The sequence below is a fragment of the Corvus hawaiiensis genome, chromosome 13 (genome assembly GCF_020740725.1).
Source record: "Corvus hawaiiensis isolate bCorHaw1 chromosome 13, bCorHaw1.pri.cur, whole genome shotgun sequence".
Classification (NCBI taxonomy): Eukaryota; Metazoa; Chordata; class Aves; order Passeriformes; family Corvidae; genus Corvus; species Corvus hawaiiensis.
In genome coordinates, this window is record NC_063225.1 from 19,428,125 (window position 1) to 19,453,892 (window position 25,768).

At 38.2% G+C, this 25,768-nt stretch overlaps 1 protein-coding gene across 2 annotated transcripts in view; it reads right to left on the reverse strand.

The window, feature by feature from the left end:
- Positions 1-25,768, reverse strand: part of SCAPER (S-phase cyclin A associated protein in the ER) — a 136,340-nt gene that overhangs the window by 77,065 nt on the left and 33,507 nt on the right. For both annotated transcript variants that reach the window (XM_048317987.1, XM_048317988.1), the window contains exons 11-21: positions 25,550-25,720; positions 25,004-25,079; positions 24,444-24,561; positions 24,005-24,116; positions 23,426-23,566; positions 20,926-21,081; positions 20,637-20,779; positions 16,947-17,028; positions 16,684-16,836; positions 15,407-15,514; positions 2,149-2,285 (exon numbers count right to left, since the gene is read on the reverse strand). In XM_048317987.1, coding sequence (XP_048173944.1) covers positions 2,149-2,285; positions 15,407-15,514; positions 16,684-16,836; positions 16,947-17,028; positions 20,637-20,779; positions 20,926-21,081; positions 23,426-23,566; positions 24,005-24,116; positions 24,444-24,561; positions 25,004-25,079; positions 25,550-25,720 — 1,397 coding nt within the window. The remainder of the gene's footprint in view (positions 1-2,148; positions 2,286-15,406; positions 15,515-16,683; positions 16,837-16,946; positions 17,029-20,636; positions 20,780-20,925; positions 21,082-23,425; positions 23,567-24,004; positions 24,117-24,443; positions 24,562-25,003; positions 25,080-25,549; positions 25,721-25,768) is intronic.

Genomic DNA, 25,768 nt, shown 5'->3' on the forward strand with positions numbered 1-25,768 from the left:
AACATGAAGGTGAGATTCCTTTATTAACCTTTTGCCTTCCTAGCCAGAAACAACACATTCAGCTTCTGTACAGACAAGTCAGTCAAACCTGAATTATCATCCCAAAACCCTGTTACTAAATGCACATGGCTGGAGTTCTTTAAATCCCCTGCAAAGCATGTACCACCTATCTGGTAACCACACCTCTAATGCTTCCATTTAGCTTTCATCAAGCCTGCTTTTCCTGTGTGAGTATCCAGATATTCTTCTGCTAGCAGCACATACAGGATAACCTGAGATAATTTACTTACCTATATATCAGTTGTTACTGATAGCACCAGTTAAAAGGCTTAGGGTTATAAATATAATTAATAAGACCAACGAAACTTCTCAACACATCTAATATCCCATTGATCACCATTTGTCCCCTCATTCACCTCTGCCCTTCATTGCTTTGATATTGCAAGAGTGATTTAAGATCTGGAAACTCAGGAGTGCAACAGGAACCTATTTGGATGCAGTTCTTATTTTTTTCCAGTTTAAAATATCACAGCTTCCTACAAACTTAATGAATGTGACATTTCAAGTGCTGAGGTGTAAGGGCATTTGTTGTAACGATTTCTTTTTCTAGAGAAGAGTTGCAAATATATACTAAAACATGGTCTGCAGATAGTATGCTAACACCTATGAAACTCTGAATTATCAACATCAAAATACCTCTGCTTTATGTTGCTACTGGACATATTTATTAGTTAGTCTTTTGTGAAAACATCAGAAAATCTTCTATTTAACTCTGAGTTATCTTCAAGGACAGCAAAGCCATTGAAAACTTTAGCTACCCTTTAAAAGTAAAAACAAGCTTAATGAACGTGAACTTCATGTCTCCTCAATAAAACTTAAATTTTGAAAATTTCACTGTATTTTTCAATAGTACATCACCAGTGTAAAATGATGGCCCTTTATTACTGTTTTAATTACAATTTTTGATGACAAATATGCTGACTCACACAGGAGTCTGACACATACAAATTCAAAATGTTCTGAAAATTTATTGTTGGCACAGATAGGAGAAAAACTTTTATTATTTGAACTTGTATTCCAAGGTCTGACAATTCTTTGACTAAATTCAACAGAAGCAGCCCTGGAGAAATAATTAAAACTGGACTCTAAGTGCATTAAATCAACAGGTCATATGAATAACTCTGCATTTTGTGCAACTAGAAACCTGGAAGAACATTATCCAGTTCCAACAGTGTGCTCTAATGTGATATTCAGATAGTGGATCTGCTCATCCAAAGAGGAGAGCAGTCAGAAACAATAATACATTGTTAAGAGTGTTGCGGTTTTGAAGACTTATGTGCCATTTTTAGCACTGCTATGAGTTAATAAAACATCTCACTTCTCCTGTAGCTCTAAAAATCTGTGCAAGCTTTTTCCTCTTATTTGAAACCCTTCTTACTTAAAAAGGCAGAGAACATATGTAACAATGACTCTTACCTACCTGAGAAGTATTTTTAGAGAGAAATGCAAAAATATGTTACAATATTCAGCTGAGCATTAACCTGAGCTGGGGACTACTGAGCCATAGAGAGTGACACTGCCAGTTCATGATATAATGATGTCCTGCACATCACACTGATTTGCAGATGTCACTTTTTAGACTAAGAACAAATTGCACGTCTGACAACTCACTTTCCGCTTTAAGATATTTTTAACTTTCTTCTTGTTGTGACAGGCAACAAAAAATGATTAAATTTAGTCATGGGATTTGACACTACAGCAGGCTGACTTCTATTTGTTGATTACTATTGATTTTCTTTGATACTTCATTTAAAAATCAATAGCTAGAAAGAAAAATAGGCATGGTTTACACAAATTTAAACATGCTATTGTATGCTAGAAGAGGCTACAGTTTTGGCAGGGCACTGGCATCCAATTATGAGAAAAGCTCTTAACAGGTGAAACCAAGGGCCCCAGATCGATATTCAGTTTTCTTTCTCAATCAGAGAAAGTGGCCATAAATTAGGCTCATCAGTGTTATTTTCAAGACACTCCCAAAGCAAATAATTTTACATTTTTTTCAGCCTTCCACTGCACTCATAGTAGAGGACAAAAGGTAAAGTTTGGAACAAAACTTAGAGGAAAAAAATAAAAAGAAACTTGTACTACCTGGAATTCATCCGTGCCTTTAGCTTTTTGGCTTTCTTTTTAATTTTCTGTTTCTCCTCTCCATCTTTTAATGGTTCCACAGGAACGGAACTCTCAATCACAATGTCCACAATGTACTTTTTTAATGACAGGTGCTCCTGCAGAAAATATTGAAATAGTATTTAATGGTAAAGATGTGATGGAGATCATAGATTATCTTCCCAGGGGAAAAAAGTGGTAAATATTTAACAGAAGGTTATGAAAATGAAGCCAAATTTTAAAATAAATCTTGGGAAAGAGATTATTTCACACTGGAAAGAACAAGTTGTGTATATTCTAAAAAGGGAGAAAAATTATTAAAAGAACAACAATAAATACTGTGCCTTCTTTTCAAAAAATTGTTACCTAACAAGCATGGACTCCAAGCTGACATCCTCTCTCCTCCAAGCTGCCTTTTACAGCTATATGAAACTTGGCCTACCCACATTAACTCATTATATTAAATAAGCTGATTTTGGTTTTTATATTAATTCTTCATGAAAATCTAAACATGTCTTAACTTTCATTAAAATAGATGGAAATGTATTTTACTATTTTACTATTCACTACTTTAAATGTTATGATTTATTAATAGGAATATTACTTTTCCTCTCACTTTAACAAATTTGAATTTGGGCAAAATATTGGAAAATTTCAGTTCCCCACAGAAGAAATGCTAAACCAGTTCAATGTCAGTTATTAGAATGTACTTACACGATTTTTAATATACTGAGGCTTGTATCTCTTTTCTTACAAAATACCATACTATAAAGTACAGGTCACCATTGCTTATTAGGATAACTTATCCTTGAATGTTATTATGGCCACAATTAGGTGTGTCTATTCCTTCCCTTTTGGTAAGTACCCTAAAAATTCAAAGTAAAAGGTGAAGTGCTAAAAAAATTTATAGACAGTATTTTCCAGAAAACAACCTACATTTTCTTTCATTGATTCAGGAAAATATTGCGCCTGTTGAAAACAAAATAAATCTCAGTGAAATTTCCTGGAAAAAGACCATTTACTTTTTGGAAAGCAGTGCTGCATGATATAACCTAGGAATATATATCTGGTGAAAACAGTAAATGAAATATCTATTTTAAATCATTGGAATGCAAAATGAATACTGAATTAGTAGCTCTAATTCTACTGAATTAGTACTGGACATAAGAAATCCAACATTATCCTCTAAGCACATTCTAAAGGTCATGTTGACTTTCCCTTTGCTCCTCTGCCTACCTTGGATAACTCCCAGCACTCCTGAACAGTTTTTCCTCAGTGTATTGTCCAAGTTGTTCAAACCATACAGATTGCTACCGATTGCTATAGTCACTTGTAACGTAATTTTAACAGCTTTTGTAGGCACTTTCCCTGCCCTTAATACTCTCCATTTAATTTTAGCAAGAAGTGCTTAACAGAAAACCTTCTTAAGGTATCTCCAGAGGCTGTGCCCTTGGAGCATGAGTGTACTGCAATGAGTTAGCTCTTCACCAAGCTGCTACAGTGCAGAATAAGCCATCCCCATCCTGGTTATGAAACCCCAGTTCAATTTTGTCTCCTCAGAGAAATGTATCCCTCAACACCCACTTAAAAACAGCTGTTCCACTAAATTTCTTTTTAAAACCAGAAATCCCGTCATTAGGTTCAAACTTCACAGGAAACAGGTGGGTTTGAACTTGCGATGTTAAGAAAAGAGAAGACTTCCTCAGAACAGACTGTGGCACTGCTGCTTTGCTACCAAGCCTCAGGGTACTTATCCCATGACATCTATTGAAAAGGGTATTTATGAATGATTTCAGTGGGACTTGGTATGTACATCCCTGCTTTCCAAAGGCTGCACCCCAGCACCACCAGGAGCTTACCTCAAGTCTCTCCAGTGAGATGAAGCACTCGTAACACACAAAACTAACCAGGACTATTACTGTAGTTCTACATCTTTGTTCAACAGTGCAACTGGGATTTTGGTTCATCACATCTTCAAACTATTATTGCTCCAATGTGGCAGCAGAGTGGAATGAAGTTCCCACAGCACTCTGGGATGGCCATCATGCTACACCAGGGGCAGCCAGGCTGCCATGCAGCCACACCAGGGCAGCTGTGACCATGGGGTCACACTTGTGCTGGGCACAAAGGAAGGAGACAAAGCTTTGCCCCCCCTTCACAGACACTCATCTCTTTTTTCATCATCTTATCTGGGGCTTAGCTGATGACTTGAGAACTATAGGGTTCAACAAGCACATTCATGCCCCAGGCTGTGGGGCCAGGAGAGCACCCACAATGGTTGCACATTTTGTTCACATGAACTCGAGCACCTCTGTGAACGATGGTTCTCAGAGTTCTCGGCTTTCACGTGGGGCGGTTTGGATTAATATCAGACTTCATCCATACAGCTCATTAAAGTCAGACTAGAGTAATAATGCCCTGTGTCACAAAAACAATCACTTTTTGAAGGTACAGATCAAAGGGTGGGATTATCACCGTGGGCAGATCGACACCATTCAGGTGTGAAATGAGTATGACAAATAGCTTGGTATTGGGTGACAACTGGTACCTGAAGAGAGCTGCTGCTACATCACTCTCCAGAGCAGGGGAAAAAATATTTATCCCCGTGTTTTATTAAGCTCCCACTAGTTACCTGAAAAAAATCAAGGCTTTAGAATCCACTGAGTCACACTGAAGTACAGGAAGTCCAATCCTTTAAATAATTAAACTCATGAGTAATTTACCTGCATGGCCATAGCTGGGCTGGTGAACACACCACAAAAGCAACAACCATCAGAGCATAAAAGGGAGTGAGGCCAGTGCATTGTTTTCAAAGCAAACTTTTGCCATCCTTTCATTTAACTAATATTAAAACTCATCAGTCTGGGGGAGTGAGTGGATGTATTTCTGATGTAATACAGGATAACGGGATAATCTGCACACTTCTTCCTGAAAGCCTTTCATTTGTTTTTGTTATTATTTTTATGTAAGTAAATGCTAAATGCAGTAAGAATTTCTGAGACCAAATTAATTTACGGTCTCCCTAAAAGTATTCTGGGTTTCTTCTTATGGCAATGTGAAGGGTCATCACTGGCCTCGTCCTTTGCTATGCTGAGGACATTCTGGCCCCAAATTCCCAGAGATTGGTAAACCACCAGATCTTTGGAGAATTTAGGCCATTATAAATGCAAAGCATTAGTAAGCAGAGGCTCTTTTGTAACAGAAGCTTCTGTCATTAATATCTGTATTCAGCCCTACCAATAATGTTCAGTTTCAGCCATATCAATTTTAGCTGTGCAATTTCTCTGTAGCTCTGTTTTAAAGGTTTATGTACAATACTCTAATTTTGCTGGTCCTGTCCTAACAGGACACTTTTTATCTCAGGATTAAACCAGAGCCAGCTATGATGGTCATTCCATGTCAGATTTCTGCCATCATTTTTCATACTTGATACTCATCCTCTGAGCTGCACAGCTGAAATCAACAATGTCACAAAGTAAGGGCTCAGCTTTCATGAAGGTGGCAGAATCTGTGCCACAAAGAGCAGTCACTGTTCTGATAGGATGTACAGCTGCAAAATAAGGAAACAAGAACTGAATGCTGACATGTATTTCTTCATGATCACCTGTATATATTCCTCTATGCTATGTGATGATGGCTCAGTGACCCAATAGAGTAGAAATACTCCTGCTCTTTCTGTCCTGTGTTATTTTTTCCATGCATTCTCCAAAACTAAGGATTACTTTTAAAAATCCCAAGGTATCCTGTATCTGTCTTAGGGGGAGATCCTCAGTCTCTAGCTGAAAAAGCCATGAAGCATAAAAGTAGGGTAGTAAACATACACCATGTGATATTTAATAGCATTTTGTACAGACACGTTGTTATTTGACAAAGCCATAGAACCTCTAAGTTTTTACAGAACACTGAAGTAATTTTCAGAAAAACTGACATAAATTTCTGTAAAAGTTTCAATACTTTATTTACAAGCAAGGTGATAAAGATTAATATTAAATGCCCACGTAAAACTGCAGTCACCACAAAGCAGATGGAAATTAGATTATTTACAAAAAAGTCTTTGCTATTTCTTCCTTCTCCCTCCATTCTCAACTGTTCTGACTTTTAGCCAAGTCATTGAAAATCTGAAACTTTCCAAATGCAACAGATGGGCCTCATCTACAAACTACATGAGAAATCGAGTTGCCAAAACCATTAAAGCTAAAACTAATAAGGTCACCCCTGAAGTCACATTCTTGCTGGTTATTGCCTAGTCCCCTCCAACTGCCTGAACCAGAAAATCTACCCTGTTAATCTCATATCTTGAAGTTGATAATTTTAGTTGACTAAGCACTTCTTATAACCAAGTTTTTCTCTATATACTGAATTACACCCCTTTTTCTTATATGACATGTTTACATTACAAGGATAACAGCATTATAATCAATATCCCCTGAAATAAAAGTAATTTTTTTCAGACTCCAGAACAAACATAATTGCAAGTTTTTCCATGGACAGTGTAGCAAATGCCACAAAATGCTGAAATGCTATATAACTGAGCAGGGTCCACTTCTGCTTGGATGAGGAAAACCATACTGCAAACTGGGTTCTGAACCTCACTAATGTATATAAAATACAACAGCTGGACAAGAAATTTCCCAATTGACAACCTCTTCATACAATAGCCATTCACAAGACCAATACTCTCCACCAGCTCTCCCCATTTAGCGTCCTAATTACAGCAACAGCATCCATGGATGTGTCCTTGGCAGATGAAGCCTTGGATATGTAAGTATTCATCAAACCAGAACACAACCGCAAAATTATGTACCTACCCCATCTTTTTGACTATGACACCTCTTGGCTCCTTGTATCACATATAAGCTACTATTAATTTCACTACTCAGGAAATATTAATAGGAACTTTATTGAATTGTGAAGTGTGCCAAACAGAATTCTTCCTAACGAAACTCCCTCATTCTAAAATTAGAAGTAACCATAACACAAATACTTATTTCCTGTTCCTTTCTTTTTTAGTAACTGTTGCCTTTTTATGAATTCTGTCTGGGGCAAGCCTGCACAGGCAGGCCAATATTGCAGCAAATCCTCTACGCCAAGAAGAAAACGAAAGCCTGGCTGTGCTGCTGTAGGGCAGCCACAGCTGCAGATCCTCTGTGTTGATCCCTGGTCCTACCTAAGCACAGCGCTCCCCCCAACACAGGCAGGGACAGCCAGGGAAGGCAGGCTCCAGAAACCCTTGGAGCTGGCAGGAGAGGCCAGGAGCAGCAGCCAGTACATCAGGGATTTCCTGGCACCTGTTCCAAGCTCAGCTGAGGCAGCACTGCAGGGAGATCTCTGTCCAGCACGAGACACGGCCATCCGTGTTCCAGGGTGTGACCCAGGGCTTCTTACCTGTGCTTCCATCATTCATAAACTAAACAAGCCATAGATGTGCAAAACCTTCCTGGCTATTGGACTTTCACCCAAAAAAAACTAAGCCAAAATGACCTTGCTGAATCTGAAGAGTTTATAGGGTTTTTTTCCCTCTGTTATTTTTTCATTTTCATTCCCTTCTGTATTTCTGGATTCTGGCCAGAACTGAAGCAAAAATGCCAGAATACTGTAAGGCTGGCTATCCTATTATTTTTGTATTCTTTCCAACCTTGAATCCCCAAGTTCTGAAAGAACAGGCATTCTTATAAGTGTTCTAACCCAATTCTGCAGACCAAGGCAATTTGAAAAACATCTGTCTCTAGCTATTTATCTAAATTCAGTCTTCAGAACTTCCAAACACTTGTTGTTACTTGCCCTCTCACATCAGCATTAAAACATAAACATGAGGAGGACTATAAAGAAATACTTGTAGTAGCTTCTATCACATAATAATAGCTGTCATTCATTTACCATTTTAATATAAAAAATATATATCAAACTGAGTATTTTCCATAAAGGTAAGGTACATAAGGAATATATTCTAGCAAATCAATAGGTAACTATTCTGAAGCCTACATGTATCTTTTGGATTTACATCTCTACCTGTTTCAAAATAAAAATATCCTGTAACTGCAGAAAGTTATTAAAAAATATTTTCACTATTTATTCCCAATGTCAGGAATAATGGTTTCTTACTTGTGTATATAATCACTTAAGGGATATATTTGCCAAATTTTCAAGGATTTTTTAAGGTTCAATTCTAAATCATGTTACCACAGGAATATTTGTTCATGATTTTACTACATGTTTCAACAAACTCCTCGCTATTTTATTTTTTCCTCATAATCTAGGACAATATTTAATATGGAAAACAGATGCTGAAGCAGACTACAAGTTATACCAAAACCACACTTCAATTTTAAACAATGACAGCCTGAAACACAAATGTTCAGTAATTCTTAATCCTAAAGAGATCAAATACTATTATAGGACCACAAGTGATGGTCCACTCCAAAATATGAAGACTCATAAAAAGGGAAGTATTCCTTATTAATATGAATTAATAAGTGTTACTGTAGGTGCTACATACATAAGAAACAGGTTATAATGTAATGAATATTCAAATATTACCTCTCAAAATCAAAATTTTAATTATTCACATTTCTATGCTAGACTGTACTTCAAAAGATGAGTTGAGAGCATTAAAAAACTTTTACTATTCATTCAAAACTGAAGAGTGACCTTTCATTGTACAATTAGGTTTTCCTTGACATCTGGAATTTAGGAATTTTTTCATGAGGGACTAATCCTGCTTTTTAGCATGCCCAAACTAAAAACTATTTTTACTGGTAATAGTGACTGCATTTTCAGTCACCTTGTTTGTCCACAGATTCAATGACAAGACAGTCTGTCACTAAGATAAATAACAAATAATATTCTTAATAGAAGTTTTAAGTATTTCTTCAGATTTTTAGTATCATTCCCACTTGTCACTCCAAAATGTGGCAACAGAAGACAAAGTAAAGGTGGCTCTTCTCTGAGAATGAGAATTCTGCATCCTGGCCATGGAAAGCATCCCTGCAGATGAGGGAGGAAAGCTGGAAGGCACTGACATTATCATCTGGCTGCAAGGACAACTGAGAGAAAGGGGGGGGGTGAGAGTGCAGTTGGGCCTGCCAGCAGTAGTTTTTATTACTGGCTGTGAATATTCAAGATATCCAAGCCAAAAATAGGAAGGGTGCAGCTGCTGGCAGTGATCTATCAAAATTAAAGGCACAGCCAATAAACAATTAATCATGTACATTTTTGCCAAGAAAAACAACACTTTATAATAAATTAAAGGTAAGAAGCTATTGCTATGCAAAGTACAAAAAACTAGAATTGATGTATGGGGTACTGAGAGACCTTCTGCAAGCTGCAACATGGATTAGACTTTATAATCACTTGATTGTTCATGACAGTGTCTTCTAGGACAGAAGTATTCACAGCAGAATGACACGGCCAGAGCTCCTGGGCTGAAAGGACCACAGGTATACAAGAGATATGAACCATCCATAAACAAAAATGGACCACAGATGCCTGGCATAATTCCACTCCTCCAGCAATGCACAACCCTGCTCTAAAAAAATCCTTCCTTCCTCAGGGGAAAAAAAAAAAAAAAAGAGAGTAAAGCCAACTCAACCAGAACCCGAGGCTTTACTGGGATGGGGAGTTCTTGTTTGCAAGTGATTTACAGATTGTTTCCCCTGAGCAACAGAGAAGAAAAATGGGCTGCTGCTGGAGAACTATAATCAGATGCCAAGAAAAAAAATGAATTTACTATGAAGTCTGTGGATAAAGCAAACAGGAATATTGTTCTACAAATGACAAAAACATATGCACCAACATATTACCCAGAAATGGCTTTGGTGCCATGAGAGCTGGGTCAGGGTCATCTCTTGTGCTGTAATGGCCATAATGGAGCAGTCAAATATCAGAAGAGATGAAGGGCAAACACACCAGGGCAGCAGCAAGGCTGCACACACTGGTCACTGACTTCAGAGCTGTGGCTGCCCCATCCCTGGAAGAGTCCAAGGCCAGGCTGGACAGGGCTTGGAGCAAGCTGGGATAGTGGAAGGTGTCCCTGCCCATGGCAGGGGGTGGAACTGGAGGAGCTCTAAGATCCCTTCCACCCAAACCAGTCTGTGACTCTATGAATACAGGTAGACATGGCACATACCCATGAATGTTCCAGAATAAAAAAGAGAACTATTAATTGTGTATAATGATTTTTAAAAGCCACAAACCCACAGGTATAAACACCTCAAACTCCTCTATTAGATGAAACTAAATAGCTGACCATGCTTAGTACTATTATTTTCTATTTTGCTTAACCATATCTTTCAGACAGGCTACCAAAGGAGTTCATAGAACACTATTATTCATTTAAATAGAAGAATTTGACAACACTCTGATTCAGAAAGGAAAACATAAGCATTTTTTCAATAACGCAAAGGCTAAAGCAATAAATGTTATGTATTCCAAGTTATATATAATTTAATTGCAATGAAAACATAGTGTATAAAAAAAATAAATAATTAGCAAAATCCTGGCATCACCATGTGTCTAGACAAGAAAGCTCCTTGTAAATACAGATGAAGAAGAGCAAGGGTCAGACATGAAACTATTCCCACATTTTTTTCCCTCAGTAATTTCCTCTGCAAGAAAAAATGGAAGCAGCATACACCTCTAGAAAACAGCTCTGTTTCTTTCAGAGAAACAACTCCTTGCTCCTAAAATCTAAAAATCTTTTAGAAATTCCAACTGCTATGAACATGAACTCTGCCTGTGTGTGGTGCTGGCTATAAAGCTCACCTGGCTGGCACAGAACAGGTACCAGCACAGCTCTGCCTCAGGCTCCCACCACATCCTGCCAGGGTCGGTGTCCGTACCTGGGGAAACTGCCAGCACAGGCAGGCACTCTGTAAATCAGAGCTGCTACAGCCTGGGCAGAGCTGGGCCAGGAAAGGCTCCCACTGCAGCCCCAGCCAACTGGGCAGCTACACTCCAAAGGGAGCTTTAGTCACTGGCCAGCAGCTTTTTTTAAAGGAATGTGGGTGGGCTCAGCCAACGAGGCCTTTATATAAATCCTCACATTTTAACGCTGTCAGTCTTCAGACAACAACCACCTCTCTGCTCCATCATGGGATTATGTTTTCATTTGATCTAAACATACCTCTTAGAAGTTCTTTGTTGCCCTTATACAATGACAATAGAATCAGTTTTCTCTCCTGATAAAAAAAAGGCACATTTTTCACATATGCAAACAATGGTTCATTAATATTCCTCCATCCTGCTTTGGAATACATAAAATTTTAGCATGCACCTTATATAAATTAACCAAACCCTGCCAAGTTATCTATTGCATCTGGTTTTTAGAAGTCCTTTTCACTTATTAGAAACATTCATAGACCACATAGAATGACATGATTTATATTCTCAAAGTCCCTTTAAACCATGGCATTTAAACACCAGGAGATACAGAGAGCTGGGACAATGGTTCAAAGGGAGCTGTTGGGTGTATTTCTCCAAGCAAACTAGGAGAGGCAAGAAAGGCAAAGACAAAAGGGAAAGCAGAGGGGCATAAAAGTGAATCTGTAGGAGCTACAAGTGGAAGAAAATGTCTACAAGTCCTTGCAGAGACTCCTCAGCCTAATGAAATCACCAGGTGTTGTCTTATGCCTTTTGCAGGCACCTTTTCAGTGAGGCCTTTGTGTCACACAGGCTTTAATTCAGCAAAGCAATTAGTCAGGACTACCAACACACTAATTGATTCCAGTGAAGTCAATGAAAGCAAATTGCTTACACTGTTTACATCTTTTGCTGAACTAAAAGCAACGTGGATGTTGAGAGAGGACGGGAAATCAATAGCATAGAAAATGGCAATGCAAAAGAAGGCGAAGCTGAGAGTTTGATGGAAGAAGCCAGGCACTTAAGCAGAGATAATGTAGGCAGGACGCTCTTACTGCACTGGAGATAATGGTGAAATGATGTGGGACAGTGGGAGCATTGAAAGCTTCAGAAATATACTGAAGATGACTTTTAGCCTGCTGGAAGTTTTACCAGCTAGGTGAATTAATGTATCTGTAAGAGGCCAGACAAAAGCAAAGTTACAAAGGAAGTAACAAATGTGAACAGAACTTAATTTGCTTTCACATGATAACCACTGCTAGAAAACCAAGAGCTGTTTGCTGTAAGAGAAAGCTATGCCTGTTTCAGCTGGAGACTAATAAAGTCCCAAATGAAGAAAATCCAAAAGGCTGATGTGCAATGAAGCTCCCACATAATCTGAGAAAGAACCTCAAGCTTTTTCATCTTCATTCATAGCAAAAATGTTTTCTTTGTGCATGTCACATCCACAAATGAATTCACCTTCCTGATGGTCTAATACCAGCTGTCAGCTCCTGCACAAGACATGCTGGAATAAAGCACAATAAGCACTTAATGCCAAACCAGTGGGACACTGCTCTGACATGAAGTCTGCTTTTACCTCTGAAAATGTCTGTAAAATTACAGAATTTATAGACACTCTAGCAAAGAGAAAATCCCTAGAATATATCAGCTTCTTTTTATTTCTGGCAAGATCAACTCCTACCACCCACCTGGCCCAGAGGAATCAGTGTCCCTACCATTAAGTAGTTTTTAACTTTTTGCTTACAGTCAAATCAACCAAGAAAAATCCTTACTGTGTGAAGAGAAATTATATAATCATTTGCTTAAATCAGTTTCCAAAGTCTTGAGGAGATACCCAAATCTGAGATACCAGTATGGACAAATAAAAAGAATCCTGTGATTTCTCAAGTAATAGTAAAGAAATTCTATGATCAGATTAGAATTCTAAAAAAGCTTTCATTCCAGGCAGCTACCTAATACACTGAACACAAAATGAGTCAAAGATCAAGAGTAAGTTATCTGAGGTGTCAAGTGCATAAGGTCAAAGGTGAAATTTTATTAGGTCAAAGGTGATATAAATAAAATCTTTTATGTCAAAGAAGAAGGGTCACACATGAGACATATATAATCTAAAGACATCACAGATGACAAGTAATAACTTTAAGTAACACAAGTGTTTTCTCGCTAGAGTTACCTTCACTGACGGGAAAATTGAAAACAGTGATAAATAAGTAACTATGACTATTATAAAGCTTCCCTGGAATATGGGTTCACTTCTATATAATACTTTGGAATTTTTTTCTCAAGTATTTCAAAACTTGAGAAGTTACTGAATGCTTTAGTTGTGAGGACGGGATTAACTATGCATGCTGAATAAAGAGATACACAAAGCAGATTGCTCTGATAAATAAAACTGCTTTGCTATTTTACACTGGCCAGGTCTACAATGAGTGTCTTACTACTGCTCTTTGAAAAAAAATAGTAAGTAATAAAAAGCAGAGAGGGCCTCAGACCCAGGAAATTTCAGGTTACGATAATATAGTTCAGAATTTTATACTTGGGCAAATTGGAATATAGCCATAAATAATATATAAAATACCTAACAATGGAAGTATCCATACATTGCCAGTATGCCAAATACTACGCACCTTCTAGATTAAGGATATTCAAATCTGCTATAGTAATTCTCGAGCTGTTCATTCAGTTAAAACTGTTCTTTCCTTTCTCTCCTGCACTAAGCATGCATACATTTAACCTTCATCTAGGTCGTAAGTTCACAACAAAACGCTTTGCTGAGAAACCCTGGATTTAAGCACAAAAATCAGGATCTCTGCGCCCTCTAGTGGAACTTCTCTCTCACAAGCTGGGTGGAAATGCAGCTGTTGGCACCTGATCCCTTTTTCCAGACACCGGAATTGTTCAGCTATCAAATTAGATGTGAAGAGCGTGCAATGCCCGGTCAAAAGAAAATCCAGTTCATTGTTTTCCTCCAGATTCATCTGAGCCAGCTGCCCAGCAAGAACCACAGTTCAGTCACCAGTGGCCAGACAGATACCAGTAAAGGCCTGAGAGATCCAAGAAAATGTCAATACCTGAGACTGCCCACAACAGGAAAGATTCTGGGAAATCTCACAGCTGGTATTTCCAGGCAAACACGTGCAGTATGGAGCTTTCTCACATATATCCACTTAGGTAAGCCTGGCATCTAAAATTGAAATCCAAAACCACACAACTCCCACTAATCACTGTCCAAGGGGAAAAAAGAAACTGAAAAACCAGTTTATGTACTTTCATTACAGTTGGGAAAGGGCAGGAAAGTGCAACTCCACAAACATTTATTCCTCCAGATGACTGTGCCTTTCCAATTATCTTTTTCTGCTTTTTCAGTGATAACCACTCTCTGTGAATTTCACTACTTCAGAGACCTAACTCTCCAAAGCTTTTTAAAAAGGAGAACATGTTACAGGCAGATGTAGAAAGCTGAAAATAAATAGAATGTTTCAGTAAATAAAAATAGTAACAAGAACTATGAAGAAAAGTGAAAAAGTCAGAACTACTGGACAGTGTCATCTGAATCAGCTCGGCTGGAAACAGATTTCCAAACACAATTAAGTTCAATCTGAATCAGTGCTGAAGAACTGGCTTGCACACTATTTCCTCCTAACACTTGACAGATATTATAATAATACAGGGGCATTCACAAATTTTTTTGGATGTGCAGAACTCAAATTCTCATAGAAAAGGCCTTGACTTAATACTGTAGCTGAATTCCAGCAGCAGCAACAAAAAATTAAATGAGACAACTATACAGATGTCTTTTCTACAAAGCAGTGGTCTCTTGATATAGTACAAAATGTCCTCAGTGCTTCCTAAAAATCACCCTAAACGCCAACTCTTCTAAAGAAGCTACTGAAAAACTATTCTTCTTCTTAGCGATTTTAATGTTTACAAAACGTTTCCAACCTTACATTTTGAAGTAATTTAGCACTACAGTTTTCAGCATTATGGACTTTGATGCATAGGATAGCACATCTGCTCACCTAAAAAATGACTAAGGTATTTCAAGCAACAAGGAGGAACAAAGGAAAAAAGCAGGATGCTGATACTTGCAATGTATAAGATTTTTAGGATAAAAAGATAAATGTAGTGACATGAAAAATGCCTTTGGTTAATAGAAAAATAACTAGTCACATTTTAAAAAGAATCTACTTCCAATGGCAATTGCCTGCAGAATGTGAATGGACTGTTTCTTTCATTCCTTTTCTTTGGCAGTCTGCTACGACTCCCATGCTAACAGAAACAGTCTTGTTCAACTCCTTTATAAGAATTTTTAAGACTTTCATGGGCTACTCAGCTAAATGGTATTTAAAACTAGAATACAGAAAAATAGTACAAAACTTACCACTTCTTCATCTGAAAGCTCTCGTCCTTGTATACTACTGTTTTCTCTCACAGCTTGTTGGTGTTTTTTCCCTTTAATGTGGCTAAAAAGATACACTTCTGATGAGATCTGTAATGACAATGACTTAATAGTTATTTTTTCTTTGCAAATTTCGTAATGTATAAACAACAGTATTTTACATGTAATACAAAATATGCCAGTTTGTCAGGAGTATGTTCAGAAATTCAAGCACAGTACTTTATTCCTCTATCTAATTTACATAAACATCTTTTATGCAGGACTTAACAGTAAATTACAGAATGATTTTCTAGCCAGCAGTGTAATAATAGATTAAAAAGTATGTTGGGCTTTCCTCTCATCTTCACTTCAGTCTAATTTCATATACTGGAGTTTCATTCTGAAATGCATGGTCAGCGAGTATACAAAGACTCCAGTCTGCTGAGCCTGAGCTTCTGTTCCAGCACCGCCTGAGGTGATCCCCTGCAATCTTGCTTAATGCAGCAATTAAAGAGAAATAATGCTTAGTGGCATATAAGGCTCCAATAATGCACGGTCTTTGCAAAGCAGTGAAAGCAGTTATCAACAAGAGCAGATCTCCCAGCTCTGGCTCAGTGACTCTGTGGCTTCTCTCCCCAGCCATTCTTGGGACACGGGAGGGCAGGCACAAGCAGAGAGACCCTGCTGAGGCTAGGATGCCGCCAAGCAATGTACTTGGATTCCAACAGCAACCAAAGAATAAGACACCAAAGGAAAAGAGGAGACAAAGAGAACACTCCTTTTCCTTTCCAACACTTTTAAGCATCCAACCAAACTCAATTCGAGAACTTCTTGAGCTTGATGTGGTTTCTCTGTGAGTTTCAATCCAACGAAACTTAACCAATCAACCCCTGAACTCACAGTGAATTCAAATAACCACAGCATCTTACAAAAAGGTGTTCCCAGCTCAGCTGCCTGCTATGTAAAGGATCATATTCTTTACTTTGCTATAAACCTATCTTTTAAACACCTTCTTCCATCTGATACTCCTGAATTCTTGCTTCTCTTTGCAGAGACAGCCAAGAACTGAGCACTGCCCACAGTCTCCATTGTACCCACAACTCTACACTTCTTTCAAATCTTCCCTAACCCACCTGATTTATGGACAGAAGAATAAGGTGCACTCTTTACAAAAGCAGAGCAGGAATACAGTAAAAGTGCAAGTGAGTGAAGCAGAACTTGTAGCTTCATGGCTTGGGTTGGTCTTGCAATTCCAGCAGTATCCCCTCTACCCAACTTACCATTACATTGCATAATGAGCACTGTTTCTTTCGCTCATAGGGTGTAAGCTTTGGTGCATAGTCAGTATTAGCATGTCTTCCACTACTTAGTTCAGCTGCTTTCTCTTTTCTCTGTTCAATTTGTTCCATGTGCCTTCTAATACTTTCATCATGCTGAATGGAAAATAAAGCAACGAAGAAAACACACACTGAATTACAGCAAATGGAATTAAACTGCGCAAAGAAATATTAACATATTTTTCAGCTAATGTATCCTTTTATACCTTCAGCTGAATCTTCTTCTGCAGTTCTTCCATGGCTTCTTGCTGAGCTGCAGTAAGAGCTGCCAACCTCTCTTCTCGATCTCTAACCAAAAGATAATTAGTATAGGGAGAATTTGTATCAATGTAAAGCATGAATAATACTGGCACATTCATGTTTGGAATGGAGAACAAGAAAACCCAAAAATGAAGTTGAAAATGGTTCAGTAAAAAGAAAAACAACAAAAAGCAACTTAGTTAACAGAGAACGCCAATGTTTTCATTTGAATGACTAATACAGACAGACTCTTGAACCTTTGTAGCAGAACCCGAATCACACCTCAGTCCCAATCAGAGCAATGATAGCCAAGGAGATGCTACAAAAGAGTGATGAATGTGAAATTCTGTCACCATTTGCATTCTTCAGCCAAGGGCTGCAGGCAGTGAACCAATGGGAAGGAGTAGAATGACAAATAGAAAAAAACCCTTATGGCACTGAGGGCAGCGTTTCATAAAATGTTCATCAGTACAAATTTAAACACAGAAACTTCCAGATAAAACTTTGACCAACAACAGCATCACCCTGGTGAAGAGATTTAGATTATTTTTCTGTCTGAGAAAAGAAAAAGGGGTGTAACTTTACTTGTAACTATAACCATTAAGTGGAAATCTGCTTAGGTTAGAGTAAGATGAAACTCTTAAGTAAGAGTTTCATCAAGAACACCTTCCTAGTGAACAGTAAGCCAATGGATCAATTAAATCCTAAAGAGAAAGAGTCAGCTACTCATGCTGTTTATACAAAAAAATTTGTACAATGTGATGGGAGAGAAGCCTGGCAGCTCTAAAGGGCCAAAGACATAATGAAGGCTCTGGGTAAAACTGAGCTATGAAGGAGTCAATCAAAGCCATCAGCCATCTTTTCAAAAAGCATTCTAAAATTAAAGGAGCCTGAGCAACAAAACTAGAGAGCCTAACGTAAGGACTATTACCCAAACTGCAGTGGATTTTGTCATGCCTGGGTGAAAAACCCTGTTTGCCTGGGATTTTTTTAAAACAGACATCTGATAGAAAAAACCAAAATCAGTTCCATAAACGTAGAAGGCTCAGATAAAGTAACATTTTTAAATGTTAACAGAATGTTAACAGAAAATATAAAAGCAGATAGGAAAGAAGACAGGGGAGGAAGTAAATCAAATGATAAACACTAAACAGTTGTTCTTTCAGAAAGAAAAAGTGAACTCTTCAATCACTGTGTGTGAGAGGGGTGAGGAAGAGACTACGGATGAGAAGCATCAGGTAGTTTATGTGTTATCTCCCCTGAGGTACAGAAAGTAAAACTGAACTACAAGCTCATTTTAGCTATTTCTTTCATTCTGCATTTTTATGTATTTGTTTAAAGCTACAAACTATGACAGCTTATTACCATTTCATACTTTGGGCTAATAGTCTTTGAAACAAAATTCTCAAGTTTCCATTTACAGAGCATCAACATTACTCCTGTGCAAGCCCTTCTGAAAAGCACTCTTTTTACATGGTTAAGGTACTTTACTATACAGTTTCATGATTTCTACTGACAAGAACAAAATCTTCTGTATTATGGATTTCAACTCTCTGGAATATAAAATACTTTGAATACAACTAAAACTTTACTGGAAACAAGTTAATGTACCGTAAGGGCAGCGGGGCTTTTAAAGTCAGTTTTAAGTACACTATTCCATTCATACAGAAGCTTTAATCACCAACAGATGCAAATGGTAAAGCTTATACTGAAGAAACTTTAAGCAGATACTGCAAGAATTACTCATTCCAGCAAGTACTAAATCTTCAGGACACAAGCCAAATCCTAGCAGCAGGAAAAAACCCAACAAAACACCGAACGATGCCCCAGGGTTCCTCCAGAACACACTGCAATCCAGGACGGAAGGCCAGGACAGCCAGCTTCCTCTCAAGCTCATCCCTCCCTGAGCTTCAAAACCAGGACACCGAGTCCTCCCTTCACTCTGCTATGCTAGAGAAACCTCAGAACTGTTATAAGGGAGATGTAATGACTCTGACATAACAGAATCACCGGGTTGTAAGGCACCACACATTCTTTCCTACACTTTCCTAAAATCATAAAAAATAAAAAAAAAAAAAAAAAAAAAGAAAAAAAGAAAAAAGAAAAAAATCTCTCTTGTGCAATCAACATCTGGCAAAGAAAAACAAGTGCAAGCACGGTACTGCAATATCAAGTACAAAGGGTTTGAAAACTGAGCATTATAGCAACAAATACAGAGGAGATTTGCTGACACAATACCAACAGAAGGCAAATGGAAACCGCTGCTTCTCACATGTCATAAGGAAATGAATGGGGTGCAACAAAGGGATGTGGCAGTTTAACTGATGACACTGATTAAAATAAATGATTTAATGACACTGATTAAAATAAAAGAGCAAGGAACTATATGCTTGGAGATTTTTGACAAGATCTAACTGTAGAAGGCCTTAGAAGACAAAGATAGGGACAGCGGGACTATTATTGGCCATTTGCTTACTTTGAGGGTTTCCTCAAATTCAGAAAGATGTAGAAGCCTTACACAGGCAGGGTCTATCTTCCCAAAACAGCATAACCAAATTCTCCATTAGTCCTAATCTTCCTCGAATATTTGCAAATGAGAATAAGATACTGAAGGATCTCTTCCAACTCACTCCATCTCACTGTGATTTTGGCTCAAAACACTGAGGAAGGGTCCATGAAGCCCCAGGAAAGGCTACAGATCCTACCCAGAATTCATTATACATCTAAAGGAAAACTGAATCTCTTTATGATGTCACTCATGACTTCAGAAGATGAAAGGTGATCAATACATTTCTGAGTATTTTACTTGGGGAAAAAAAAATCCTCTTCATGACAGTTTTGAAGCAAACAAGCCACCACAATAAAAATGTAACAAGAATCATTAGTGTACACCCAGCACAGAAAAACCCCTAACTTTTAGCAAGGTTTTAAGGAATGCTTATGGCAGGGGAACTGTAGGAAAAGAGGGAGAAATAGTATGTGAATACAAACAGAATTTGGTAAATCAAAAAAGCAGAATGTATCAGACTGCATCAGACTTGAAAGTTAACCTCTCTCATACACCAACATTCATTCTCTCTGCACCTCATGTTTGGCTCAAAAGGAAGAGCGAGAAAAGTCCATGTGAAGTCTCCTTTGTGAACTTTCAATTATGGGTGAAACTATAAACCAAGTAGTTCACAGGCAGCAGAATTAATGAAGCCTGATTTCCTGGCTCTGTGCTTCACAAATGTAATCTTTGGTGTCTACAACAATGTGAAATCAAATTGATGCCAGTAAGTCCAAAGGTTTCAGGAGAGTGGAGGAAACGGGGAACCATGGGTACATTGATCTTGTTGCCTTTGAAAACTAAGATGAAATATGAAAAAGGCAAATTATTAGAAGGTCTTGTCAGCAATAAAACTAAGATGAATATAATAAAATACAGCCTTGCAACTTATATTGTGCATGTATGTAAGGAATACAAAAACCTATTACAGAATTTATGATGACTCACTTGATTTCTTCTTTCAAGCCATTCATCAAGAATCCTTAAAAATGCTACTTCTTAAAATCCTAAGCCTGACAAGCCAGGAAGGTACTGCTGTTATAGAGAAGGTGCAGTTTACTGGGGAGGATAATGGTGAAGGGAACCAAAGAAACGATTGCAAACTTACCTGGCTCTCTCCCTTGCTGCATCTTCTCGTGCTTTTTCCTTCTCTTGCCTCTGCTGTTCAATCCGTGCTTCCTGTTCCTTCCTCTTCATCAGCAGCTCCTCCACCCGGGCCTGCCGCTCTGCTTCCAGGGCTCTCTTGCGCTCCTAGCCAGGGAAAAGCAAATTCTCACTGCTCTTTTAGGCATGAAATAAAAAGGAATTAAGAGAAACTCTCTGTTAACGTCTGCGGAGCCAAAATGAAACACAAAGCTGTATCTCATTGTGCCCCTGCAGCTACAGCCACATCGTACCTGAACTGCCTCATCCCGCGCTTGTTTCTCCTCTTGCCTTCGCTGACGCTCTTCTTGTAACTCATTTAAGCGCTGTTCGTATTCCTTGAGTTTGTTCAACACATCGTGGCGTTTGTTCTGAGCTTCCAAGGTGTTTATAAAAGCAATTTCATTTACCTGCAAACAATCAGAAAGCCTAAGAAAAGACCTGAGAAGTTGAAATAGGTTTCGTCTTAGGGAATTCCATCCATTTGTTAACTATCCACTTGATAATTAAACTGGTGGGACATTTCTCCAGAATGGATTGGAAACTTGAGAATAAGCCTTTAGGTTTTGTAATCATTTTGTATTGTTTTGTTTGTTTTAGACAAGACAGGCCATGGAATATAAAAAGAGAATTTGAATTGTATCAGAGAAACAAGAAATTTGGGTAAAATACAGAAAAATCTCTAAATTCTCTCAGCATCAAGATTTCATCAGTCTCTCTCAATCACAAAATGTGTAATGTTAAAACCCAGATGAATAAATCAGTAAAATACACAAGCATTAGTAGAATCCAACAGGTCTTTTGAGCCAAATTTAAATATATGTGTATTACTGATCAAAAAAGTGGAAGTATAGATAGTATGAATAAGAAAAAAAAACCAGGCTCATGGTCTAATATTTCTTATCCATATAGCCTATTTCATGAACATATATTATCTTTTCCAATCACAGGACAGTGCAATACATAAGAACAAAAAATAATAAGAAAAGGTTAGCTTAAAAGAACTTAAATGTGCACGCTAAAAAAAACAGGTAAAGGGAACATATACAGACCGAAAAAAACAGATCATGAAAAAGGGTGGTAGGATAATGTTTGTAACTTTGTTTACTGACTAGAATCCATTTACAGAACGGATTTTACAGGTCAGTAAACAAGCAAGCACTGGGAATTTAGATAACCAACTGGGCAGCAACAGTTACCATGGTCTGCAGCTATCCTACCCATCAGCTATTTCTCTAAAGCCTTCTGGCCCAATTAACCTTGATTTCCAGAACACAAGAACCTCATGAGGCAGCAGATCCTACACACTTAAACACACACAGTATTTGAAACATTTGCTTATCTGGGGAACTATGGGAAGTGTGATTTAGCTAATATAATTACAGAAGTCACATTGGTGTAATGGAATAGTAATCAATGTATGGTAGACTGAATTAGGTAGTCTAGAAACCATTTTAATCCGAGAGAGACAGCAACTAAGTAAAAAAGCAAAATCAGTTTTGTTGTGCTTATCTTGAGTAACACAAATGAACAACTGCATCAATCACAGCTGGGATACATGCTCATCATATAATGAAACAGTTTCAAGGAGATCCATGTATCTTTACTTGGGAAAAACAGTCTTTAAAATAAAATACTTCATTTATGTTATGCTGGTTTTGGCTGGGATAGAGTTAACTCTCTCTGTAGTAGCTAGTATGGGACTATGTTTTGGATTTGTGCTGGCAACAGTGCTGATAACACAGGGGTGTTTTAGTTACTCTTGAGCAGGGCTTGCACAATATCAAGGCAATGGGACCAAAGGGATATTCGAGACCACAGGACATCATGTGCAGCAACAAAACTGGGGGGAGGTTGGTGTGGGGCCACTGCTCAGGGACTGCCAATTGTTTCCTTTTGCATCACTTGTCTTTCTTTATTATTTATCTCTGTTATTTTTCTTTTTCTTAGAACTGATTTTTTCCCTTCCAGTTATTAAACTGTTTCTGTATCAACCCATGAGATTTCTCACCTTTACACCTCTGACTCTCTCCCACCATCCCATGGGATAGGAGGCAGAATAAGCATGTGGTTGTGTGGTGCTTAGTTGCTGGCTGGGGTTAAACCATTAAAAGTTTTATCTAAGTAGTATGAAAGAGGCAAACCAGAAAGCATCCATCTAGTGATTGCCTTATGGAATTACGTGTTAAGTCAAAAGAGCACTAAACATACTTAATTTAGAACAACTGCCACATGCTAACTGCAGGTCTCTGTCTATTCCCAGCTGCTCAACAACATTAGTGGTACAAAACACAGCAACACAACTACTGTTTAAGGACACAGAATGCTGGATCTAGAATGGTTTTTTAACAAAAGAGAAGAAATATGAGCTCCCCCCACTTCTCTTTCTACATGCTGGAAAGCAGAGAACTGATCATTAGATCTTCTAGTCCTTCCAGGAGGACTAGGTATCATCAAAAGTGCTGCCACACTCAGTAAGGAACAAAAGCAGCAAGATAACTATCAGCTCTTTATTTCAACCCATCTTTTCCTCCACACCAACCCACCATGACATCTAGTAACAGCTAATTAATTTTAAGTCATATTAGAAAAAACCAGCACCATTTAGACATCAGCATTTATCTGCTTCATGGCTCACACGTGTTCGTACCTAACCCGCACTGTCCTTCACAAACTGCTCAGGAGCACTCTAAGGTGCCACATATATAAAGGCATAGCTGTTAAATAGTTCCTCTTGAAAACAAAGTCACTTACCTTAGCTTCTTCCTCTTGTGCTTTTTTCACAATTGCTTGCAGCTGCACTTCACGTTTGAATTCTGCATGGAGTAACTTCTCCTCCATCATCCTGCGCCTTTGATCTAACAATTCTTCTTTCCATTTCCTTACATCTTTCTCCTATACAGAATGAGCCAATTCATTACTGACAATGGTATCTGACAACAGGGCCTGAATTTTCCTCAGGATTTTCTAATACTTGAAGCTTTCTTCACAGTAACAAAATACTTTCATACCCTACACAAAGCCTGCCTTAAGTTTAACCCAAAGTATACTGCTTCAGTTTGGTGAGTTTTACCATTTCTGTTGGATACATGCAACACATTTCTAGTCTCGTCATGCCTTCCCTGAATCTGAGATTTTCCACTATAACCACTCAAAGAAGTTCATGATTTGAAATAATGCTTTAATTGCTGTGATGCACAAGTCAGCTGTGAAAACTACGTAGATGAAAACTTCATTTCACCACTAGTTTCAATCTCTAATATGTCTACTATGTGGAAAAAAATCCTTTTCTGAAAGGCAGCAGTACAGGCCTTTATATCACATAAAGCTTACCCTCTCCATTAATTTCTGAAGCTTCAGTGTCTTTTCTTCACGTAACTTTTCTCTCAGCTGTTGAGCTTTCATTTGTTTCTCCTCATGCTTCTTTTTGGACTCTGCTATTGTTCTTTCAATAAAAACCAAAGTAGAGCAAAAGCAAGTTAGACAATATTAACTGCCAGTGTAGCAAACATTTCTATGCCATTTCAGTAAGAGAAAACAAATAGGCCACTGGAGGGCAATTATTTCCTGTAAATGTGAATACTGTTCTTCTAGACTTCTTTATTTAGTGGACAATGTAGCACAAGCCTACTCATGAAAAAGTACAGAGAGATTTCTGTAGCACTTTCCACCCACAGCCTAAAACAGAGTAGATTTATGAACAGTTTCAAGCAGCCATGAGTTCGGTTGCTTGTTTTCCCTGGCCAATCCAGGCAGGCAACAACTCCAGCACCTTTTGCGTGAGGGTGACGAGAGTTTCTCGTGCATGTGGATCCCGTGGCCAGGGGGACGTGCAGGCTCTTCCTCCACTCTGTCTCCCCAGGAGTTGCTCTGGCGCCAGGACTCACGAGCTGTACAGATAAAAACAAAGGTGTGGATAATTTAAACACACTTTTCTACAAGAAACACAAATAATAAGGATTAGTTTCTCTAGTTGTCTCTCAGACGGGTTTCCTTGGGCCTAGGTGCAAACACAGACTGAAGCATCTTTAATACCTTTCCTTTTTTAATGCTTAATGATTTTATTACACTTTTATCCAGATGTTAATATAAAACTGGATTTAAAAAATGTAAAATTCTAACACAGAGATGCGGAAGAGAGCTGAAGAACAAAGAGACACAGAGTTAGTTTGAACACAAGATCCATCCTTCCTCAGGAAACAACATAGAAAATAATGTAACTTGGAATGTGTTGGGGAAACTTCTGAAACCTTAACTGGCCATGAGCATAATGGACATTTTTCTAAATTTTTGCTGTCATTTCCATGCAAGCATAGTAAGATGAAAATTTACCTTCATAATCTGCCAAAACATCATTCCAGTCCATAGACAAACCACAGAAGGATATGCTTCCATTGCCCATATTAGCCTGAAATTTAAAATGAACCAGACAGTAAAAACATAAACCTTAACTCACAGGTGTGCACACACACTAAACAGCGCCCACTCAGCAATATTCAGCCATGCTTCCAAACAGAACTCACCACCCCAAAGACAAATGCTGCTCCCGCTCTGACAGTAAAAATGAACGCTTTTGCTTCACTACTCTTCCATGGTTACAATGAACCTAACAAGCCCCAGCTTGCCCTATTTTGCTCCCAGAAATAGGCACCAGGACAATGACTCCATGATCAGAGGACTCTGTACCACTCAGTTTAGTAAGTACCTGAGTTTAGTAAGACTAAATATACCTCAGTATGGTATAATTATTACATGATGCTATTTCATCTGTAAAATGGGTTATGGTAATGCCAAAACAAACACTAACAAATTCTGTATTCATACTCCACTGACAACAAAGCTTGAATTTGGGTACAGTAAAATGAACTGGACACTCACAGAGAAGTCACTGTCATTGTCAGTCTCAATATTAATGTCATTGTTTTCCTCTGCCTCAATCTCTCTGGTTAACTGCTCCTCCTCTGCAATAGCACTGGCAATGGCTTCTTCATTTGCCTTCTCCAGGCGATCTGCTAACTCTTCTTTCTTAGCAAGGACTTCTGCCATGGACTGTAGGAAACATGACACCAGAAAAAAACCCAAAATCAGTAGCAGGCA